Here is an 8894-nt window from a genome sequence, read left to right as displayed (position 1 = left end):
AGTGAGCAACTGCCGCTCCTTAAGCAGAAACGGGATGAGGCACAATGTCTTCATCTTAAATACATATGATGACTAGCGGGAGAAAAAGACTTCTTATTCTGCTAACGATGCTCAGGTCTGTGCCTGCAATCAAGAACCTTAGGAGGCTGCACATCACACACCAGCTCCTGAGATGTCACTTGACAATTCAGGAATGGGTGTGATCTGCTTCACTTCATGCAAACAGGGGCAGGAGGAGGGATCGGTGCAGAAGCACAGCTGTAAAACTGTACGGGATTCATGTGAAAACACTATAGGACATCTCACCGTGGCGTGGCTTACCTTGTTTCAAACAGTGGGGTAAATCACTTACAAATGACAGCTTTACGCTAGGAACGAGCTGCTGAAATTGCAACAGTGGGGAAAAAAACTCTGGACAGACAAGACTAAAATAGACAAGAATTCCAGTAGGGCGACTTCTCCTGCTACGTGATTAGTGTTTCAGTACCAGAAAGTAAACCAGAGGTTGGGAATACAGTCAAAATATCAGTTCCTTTTGGTAGTTCCCAATGAAAACTCCAAGGGGAGGGAATGGAATGGCAGGCGAGATCAACAGTCTTTAGGGTCAGGGAGGCCCAGCATGTCGGTACAAAGGAAGCGGTGATTTCGGCCCAGGCACTTGCTGCGACCCCAGCAGTGCCGATCCTCACTGCACTCCTTGCTCTGAAGAGACAACGCTGGATTTCCTGGTTTTCGGGGGCGGAGGGGGAGGTTTGGCTTCACGTCTGCTGGGTAGTGGTGGAGCAACCTGAGCAGATCAAACGAAAACACACAGGAAAATAAAGCATTACTGGCAAGTCAAGACATTTTGCTTTGCCAAGCAAGAAATCCAAAAGGTCCCGCACTACTCGATGTTCCCCTCAGGACAAAATCTTTGAATTCGGCCTCTCAGTGCTACATGCAATTGATGGGGCAACAAGGACAGATCCCCAAGGGATAACAGACATGTTTTAATTGCTAGAACACGCTTTAGGTGCAGATATACTTGAGTTGTTTGTGACCTGCAGCATGACTTGCAGTCAGAGCCATTTGTCCCTCTGTCCCACCTTCTGTTTATCAGTAAAATGGCAACAAACCCATTTCCCCCAAAGTTTCAAAACTCAACTGTTTTCCTCTTGGTGAGTGGCACCAAGTAGAGGTCAAAAGGATGTAAAATGCTTCCAAATCAGAGTGGTACAACCAACAACAAAACAGCAGCAAGTGCAGTTCTACTAAAGCAATCGCAGCCTTCCTGCCCAGCACGGGGGCGCGTAGGATGTTTTATTCTTGCAGAGAATTGCACCAGTGGGTTCTCTGTTTGTTTTCAGGGTCATCCCCAGAAACAAATGAGATGCGAAAGGCCAGATGAACAAGAAGGTTGTGTGGCTCACCACTTGCTTCCCCAAAACCGCCAGCATTTCGGGACTCTTTTAAGTGAAGGAGAGAGTCAGCTTGACAACAACAGAGCAACAAAGCCCTTCAGAAAATACTTTTACAATCTCTCTTTACAGCCCTTCCAATCCTCCTCACTTGGCCGCAAGCCAAGGTCAATGCTGCAAGCCAGGACATGTTAGTAATTAGTTTTCTTACAAGGCTCAAGGGAAGGAGGCTCTTTCATTAATCCTCTCCAAGCAGTGACTCCCACAGCATCCCCAGCGCTGGCCCATCGCCACCGCGCCCCTCACCTATAGCGGCTATACTGCCCCTTTCAGAAGCACAACTCTGACCAAACCAAGGGCAAAGCACAAAACCTCCCATTTATTCCACGCTCCAAGTGTCGTATCTCTAACAAAATCAAGCGATCAGCTGTTCTGTTGTCTTCCCGTAACGTATTTTAAGCGCGGTCATTCTTTACATTCTTTTTGGTCAAATTCCAGTTCATCTCACTGAGTACTCCACAAATCCCCTTTGCAAACTGGGCTGGGGAAGATATCCATCCCTTTCCCTGTTAGAAAAGTATGTGGTCTGTCCTGTGCATTGGTAGCAGTTACAGTCTCACATCAGAATCACCTACACCTGGGCAGACAAAATGGTTCTGACACAATGACCAGAGTGTTTGCACGTTAAGTACCTGCAAGCTGCTTGGAATCCCACAGTATAAGAGAAATGCTAGCGAAACAGCATTAAAGTGACAATTTGATGTTCCTAGAAGGAAACCAACATTCATAATTTCTGAAAACGTGAATTTTTCCCCTTCTTTTTCAGGACCGGATTACCGTGCTGCTTTACACTGATCATGTTTTGGAAACTTTGCAATCATTGTGCTTGTCTGTTTTCCAGATATCTTCCCACCCCACACACACTTCGCCCGACCGAGGCCAACGCAACTCCCACTTGAAAAAGAAAGGGGGGGACACTTCATTTGATAATTTGATAGCCTTCTCTTCAAGCAAAACACTTCTCTTATTCTTCTGTGGTTTCACGGAGCGAACCACTAAAATGATTAGACAAGTTTCAAGTTGCGCCACCCTAGAAGCAGCTTGGAAAATTCCACCGGTGTCTCTTTCTCAAAAGCTGCTTTCCAAGCCCACGTCAGCTCTCATTTCCTCACCTCCACCGAGTTCCGCGGGTTGCTGTTCTCGTAGGGTTTGCTTTTGGGTGGAGGTGGCGGGGGGGTGCTCTGTAAGCTACCAGCTGCCAATCCATCGGCTTGCAAGGAGGGAAAACCTACAAGCAACAACAGTAAGAAACGACGTTAAAATAGAAGGCAAAGGAACAGGAAATTGGGTTGACTATGTAGAATTTCAAGGGAGATCCATTTAACGCCTTGTGCTTCCGATCTGCTAAGCGTTCTCTGCTTTAGCAGCGAAACCTGGATGGATATGTCAGAGTAGAGTCACAGTTGTATCTCCCTGAGGTTCAGAATGCCCAGAAGAACTCCATCTTCAGCAACTGAATCTAAGCTTATGTGAAAAACGCATGCCTGAGAGAGCAGAAAATGGAATCCATTAGCACATCTGCAACGTGCACTGGGGTTTCCTTTCAGCCTGGGCCTCAACCTGAGAATTCACTTTGATTTTAACTCCAGTTGATGGAGTAGATAAGCACCCAAACTTCAGAAGGATTCTTGGGAAGCTGCCCTGCTACGAGTGTCAATTAAAACCGCTTGCTGAGTACAAGAGTGAGGTTTCACATTCCTTGCACACATCCTTCTTCATTTAGTATTCCTGCATTTGTTTGTGTTTCTGGTTGTCTCCCCAGCCCGATGTGTGTTTTTTGGTTCTAATCCTCTCTCAATAGCTTTATGCTAGTTCAGTTCATTATCTACGCCAGATTCTGAATTTATACCCAGGTAAGAGGAAGGACAGTCAGGTCCTACATATGAACATTTGTTCCTTTAAAAAAGGAGCAGCAGAGTGAGAAACGCGATGGCAAGGAAGACGTCAGCACTGACACTACAATTGTATTTCTACCTTAGCCATATTTATCTGCTGCTCCAGAATTAACTACAGAGCTTACTGGATACGCAAGGAAGGTAACTGCACAAGTTACTGATTTTGCTAATTCTTCAAGATCAATTCCGTCTCTTTCAGGTGTGACATCTATTAGCTGAGTTTCCAAGCTGCAGAGCAACTTCTAAAACCTTCTGTCACGTGGTGGTAGTTATTGTTCATTAATTAACAAAGCCTTCAAGGCTTGCCCAGGCAATTTAGCCATAGGGCTGATCACAAACCCAATGCTGGATTGACCATGCAGTGAGTTCACGGGGGATATTCCTCTAGTATGTGCTGTCACCACCTGATCCGAGGCATTTCCAAGTATCCACCTTGATTGCATGTGCTGTTCACCCTGAGGTTTAACATCCCTTCCCACAAGTCAATACGGGAGAAAACACGAAAGGAACTGGAAAAGATAAAAACTCTTCTCTGGAATTCATCTGATACACTTATTTTAACAAGCGATACGTAAGTCGCAAGTATGATCTTGGGTAACGCTGCCAAATTCTGTTACCTGCCAAAAACTTCTACAAACATTAACAGCCCAGAGTCACTTTCTGTGAGCTACTTCAGAGCAGTTCCCCCTCTAGCAAATACACAGTAATTCCTACTACTGCACATCCTGCCCTGAAGGATGCAGCAACTGCTCCCCAATAAAACTTACTTTGAGTTCGTGGTGTTTTGGGAGTGATGGGCGGCGGGCTGCGAGGTGCTGCCTGCTGGAGCGAGGAACCCTGGAGCAAAGTCAGTCTGTTGTCTCCTAATTGAAGACTCTTTGGTCTCTGTGCTTTTCCTGACAAGCCCTGGTTGAAATAAGGAGCAAAGAAAACCTTTAGAAGTCAGTAAGGATGCTCCACGCGTATCAGATAATCGGACCCGTCACAAAGGCATCGACACGCTCCAGAAAAGTTGCGTTCAGGTGAAACACAAGAGTGAAACCACAGCACCAACTAAGCTGTGTCTAAATACCCTGTGCTCCTGTGATACATTCAGTTTTCTGTGAGACCTTACCAACTAGAGCACCAACAGTAAACTGTTTTTAACAACCTTAGTGTATTAACTAAGAAGGGAAGGCACCAGGCTGAAAAACGGGTGCATCTGACTAGAGTTCTATGAACAAATGTGGGAGTGGGACAATAAGTCTTTCCAAGAAGGTAAAAAGATTGAATTCTCGGTGCAATCAGGAGTGCTAGTGCCACCCAGCTCTTTAGGGCTGTGAAACAAGCCTACTTCAGGCTTTACAGAGCAAATCTCCTGCATTTGGGACTTGAGAGATGTTTTTCCAGTTCCTGACACAGTGTCACGTGTGTCCTTCTCTGCTCTTCACTCAAATCATGAGGCCACCCGAATATGGGTGAGTCTGGTGCATGAATACGACGCTCCTTCTACATAGCAGTTTATTGCTTTACAGAGCAGATTGTCACTTACATGTGTAATTAGAACGACTGAGCTCTTTCAGAGATCAATTCTCCACCATCAAGCAGCTCAGTATTTCTCCCTGTGCTGAAGGGAGCACACGTTGGCGCACAGTGAATATTAAACTCCATGACATGTAAAAGTGCAGGACGTACAGCCAGGCTTTGGTTCCCTCTGGCTTTCCAGCTCCCAAGCAGCTCAGTGAAGAGCCGCATAACATCAGTCTGTCCAATTCCTGTGCTGGACACTGCAGATCAGCTATAAAAACCAGCTCTTTCCGTACTGCGCAATGTTCTTAAGCATGAATATAACCCTTAACTGGGGGGAGAAGGGAAGGTGGGTGTTCTGGTTTGCATCTCCGAGCTCTCTGCAATGCAAAGTCTTGGACAGGCGTGCCTTAGTGTCCTAGTGAACACTATATAAATGGGCTCCATCCCAGAGCTTTTCTCTCTAGTTTTACTTAATAAAGTGATCAGCAGCTGACAGCACAGTTTGTGGGTTAAACTCATTTAATTCTATAGCAGCTTTTCCAGAGGCAGAAGGCCAGGCCTCCTGAACCGCTAATATTTACAACCCCAGGTTTTCCTGTCAATACCAAATGACATGATTCTAGAGCCACGGTTCCCTTTTATAAATATTCTGCAGACTCCGAGTGCTGGCAGCGTCACTCAGATTTGATGAGAATTCCTGAATATGTAGCAGCATAGCCTGTTCCTGCCAGATTCAGTCAAGATCTTGGGAGGGAAAGGGAAATAGAAGAATTCATGTTTTCTCACTATTTACACAGCCTATGTTAAGTCAAATTAGCTTCACCGAGCCACCCGCTTAAATACTCAGATGCCTAATTCTCGCATACTATGGCAGTTCAACAGTCTTCGCATAAATCCAAGGTCACACAACTCTGCTTTTGAGCTGAAACTTACCCGTTTCTATCAGGCAATCATTCTGAATCCTACTGTCAATCTGAATGGCTGTCTCCAATACATTCCTCATTACAACACTCCTGTGCGGGTATAAATTCTCTTGTATCCCTCCTTTGCAAATAACGTACTCAAGGAGCAAACCCTCCTGTCCTCAAGCAGGAGGTCTGGAGCAGAGCACACACTGGAAGAAGCAGTTTTTCTAAGTCCCAAACTGGTGACCTAACTACCAGACCATCTCTTTTCAGCTCGCCAATCACTCACACTGATCTTCACCTTGCAGTACATTTGATTTGTGCAGTGATGCTGAGTGATAGCAGCTGAACATCTGGCTGGCCAGCTGGATTTTTGAGCGGGCGAGCAGTATCTGGTTGCTCCAACAAAAACAGAACAATTCTGCACGGTGCAGAGTGCATCACGCAGTCCTCTGCTCCCGGGAGAAATGAGGGCACTGAGCACCTAGATGATACATTAGCGCCTCATGCTTCCAGTTTGGACCTTAAACCAAACTGCCGTTCAGCTTGTGACACAAGTTTTCCAAATAAATAAAGCAAGAATTACCCAGATGACCAAGGCTTTTGGTATTTGAACCCCTCCCACTATTTAATGATGTTCCCAATGACAAGCATGGCTGAAAGCAATGGAAACACTAAAATCTCCTGCTGTGGATTTTATTATTGCTATTATGATGATTATTTTTACCATTTTGGAGGTCAGTTCTGTTTCTGGCTCTTTCTCCACGATAACCTGAGACTTGCTAATACTCCAGTCCTTCCGTTTGAGTTTGCTAATCCGGTTATCGCCATCATCTTTCACGGGCAGCTCCTCAGCTCGGGAAGCTGTTGATATTCTTCTCTCCAAGAGAGGCTCCAGAACAGATCTGTGGTCCACACTGAAAGAGTGAAAAAACCATGAAATGTTAGTCCATCAGACAGTTGTCTGTTAAAAAGCTGCGATCTCTTAGTCTGCATAACAGGTTATTGGGAAAAACTGAGTTATGAGCTTAGAACTCTCAGTGAGATTTGTGCTCCTATTTTACCCCAGCAATTTGGAGTTTTATGCCTTGTAAGATAAGCGTGATCTACTTTGAGGGAGCTAGACCTGCATGTTATGCGGAACTCTGCTCTGTGACCCTGAGCAAGTCACCCAGACTCCCTGGTGATCACTGATGTAAACTGGAAACGTTTCCATGTGCGGCAGCTCCTTTTAATGCTGCGTACACAGCTGCAAAGAGGTAGGTGGAACAAGTACCATATGAATATGCACCTCTTCGCGAACCACATCAAACTAAATCGCCTTGTAGCATCTTACACCTCTGTTTCCCAGCACTCCTGGGGATCAGCAATAGTGCACATCTGAAATACATTGCCTCCATCGCTCCCCAGCATCGTGGAGACAACTGGGACTCCAGAGAGAGTCGAGGATTCAATTCCCAGAACTCTCCTTAGCTATGCTCCAAACTCTGTCTGTAAAATGGCAAAACAACATTGGCCTCCTTTTAAAGTTTTAAATGTGTAGCTACTACTATCGTGCATGGAATAAATCTTCATTTTAAGAGTAACTAATTTTCTCAAAGTCATATCCCTGCTCTCGTAAATCACATGTAAAGGTCGATTACTAACCCATCGGAACCCGGTCTGGAGGAAGCGCTATCAGATGATGTGGAAGATGTGGAGATGACCGAAGACGCCACAGAGGTGACGGAGAGACGTCTCAGCATGGAAGACATGATGTAGGGCAGCACGACAGAGCCGGACCTGCTCGGTTTCCTCTCGGTGAGGGAGGGAGGCTGCACATAAACACGCTTGTGAACAACCACGTAACACCAACTCACAAGTGGGAAAGAGGAGAGGTGCGTTTCTTTAAGGAAAAAACCTAAACAAGCAGGGGCACTTACCAAAGTTATCACACCATACTGCTTCTCCACCTTCTTCTTGAGCTCCTTAAAACAGGCTGTCAGTCTGTCGTGCAGAGGCTTCAGCTGCTCCGTCAGCTTCTCACCGTGGATCCTGATCCCTTCTGCCAACAACGGCATCTGATAGGAGGAACAAAATTAAGCTACAAAAGGACAGATCAGCTCTCTTATTCCAGGAAGGAGGGTTTTTATGCATGTTACACATCTCAGATGCACTCAAGGGACTTAAATCAATGTGGCTGAAGTTTGCATAGGCAAAAAAAGCAATGGTACAGTAAGGAAGTTCATCTACTGACACAACTTGTGACACTGTAGTAACCTGTTTGAGCTCCATGTGTTCAAGAAAACAAACCCTTTCCCCATCCATGCCTATGGCTTCCATTTCACCACTCAAATTCCATATTCCGCTTTGGAAAACAGAGCGTGTTAAATGTCAGTGTCACTTCTTAGCCCCAATGCTGTGTGACTGTGAGGAAGCTTTAACCGGGCTCTGCTGTGCGGAAATATGTAAAAACTGGTCTGCAGGAACGCAATTTGAATTACAAGAAAACAGGGCAATTTTTCACTCCTCTGCAGGTCAAAACAAACACGTTTCAATGGTCAGAGTGACAAAACATCAGGCCTGATGATTTCATGAGAAGGGAACAGATATGTTGTTACTGCTGAGGGAAAAAATAATCTATCCCACATTGGCAATTATTTCAGAATAACATTTCAGAGCAACCCAAAGCACATGGAACATTCTAGGCCGCAATTTTACAATACAGCAGTTTCCTTAAAATAAAAAACCAACTGTGCACATATCCAGATTGTCCTTACAGCATTTACCTGCATTATCTCTGCAAAACAACAATGGTGGAAAAACCATCTGCACTCACACTGTGCTTCCCAGTCTTTCCCAGTACGATACCTGTAGAGCTATTAGTTGCTTAAGCAGTTCAATTTTATCTTGATCTTCAGGATGTTCTTGAAGATATTTCTCTGTGAAAAAGGCCTGAAAGCAAAGAGAAAAGATGATATAGACACTATGCTGCTTTCACAGCAGAGTGAAAGATCCCCGTGAATCAATTGGCGTTATTCCTCATAGCAAAGTTTGGTTTTGATAACTTCCTGCTGTAAAGCTGAGGGACAACCAACCATTTGTTGAGAACAGGGAAGAAAAGATACTGAAAACAGAATTCCTCCTTT

General features: G+C 45.2%; 1 protein-coding gene across 1 annotated transcript in view; it reads right to left on the bottom strand.

The window, feature by feature from the left end:
- Window positions 1-685: 685 nt before the first annotated feature.
- The window catches only part of DOCK5 (dedicator of cytokinesis 5), a gene marked incomplete at both ends in the record, with an annotated part of 64080 nt that continues 55871 nt past the window's right edge, over window positions 686-8894 (bottom strand). Inside the window, 7 exons of the mRNA XM_080360182.1 lie at window positions 686-787; window positions 2570-2685; window positions 4120-4258; window positions 6494-6671; window positions 7414-7580; window positions 7689-7826; window positions 8617-8700. Of these exons, the coding sequence (XP_080216308.1) occupies window positions 686-787; window positions 2570-2685; window positions 4120-4258; window positions 6494-6671; window positions 7414-7580; window positions 7689-7826; window positions 8617-8700 (924 nt within the window). The remainder of the gene's footprint in view (window positions 788-2569; window positions 2686-4119; window positions 4259-6493; window positions 6672-7413; window positions 7581-7688; window positions 7827-8616; window positions 8701-8894) is intronic.

The sequence above is a fragment of the Nesoenas mayeri genome (genome assembly GCF_963082525.1).
Source record: "Nesoenas mayeri genome assembly, chromosome: 27".
NCBI lineage: Eukaryota > Metazoa > Chordata > Aves > Columbiformes > Columbidae > Nesoenas > Nesoenas mayeri.
The sequence above is the reverse complement of the archived record's forward strand: the minus strand, read 5'-3'. Positions and strand labels throughout refer to the sequence as shown.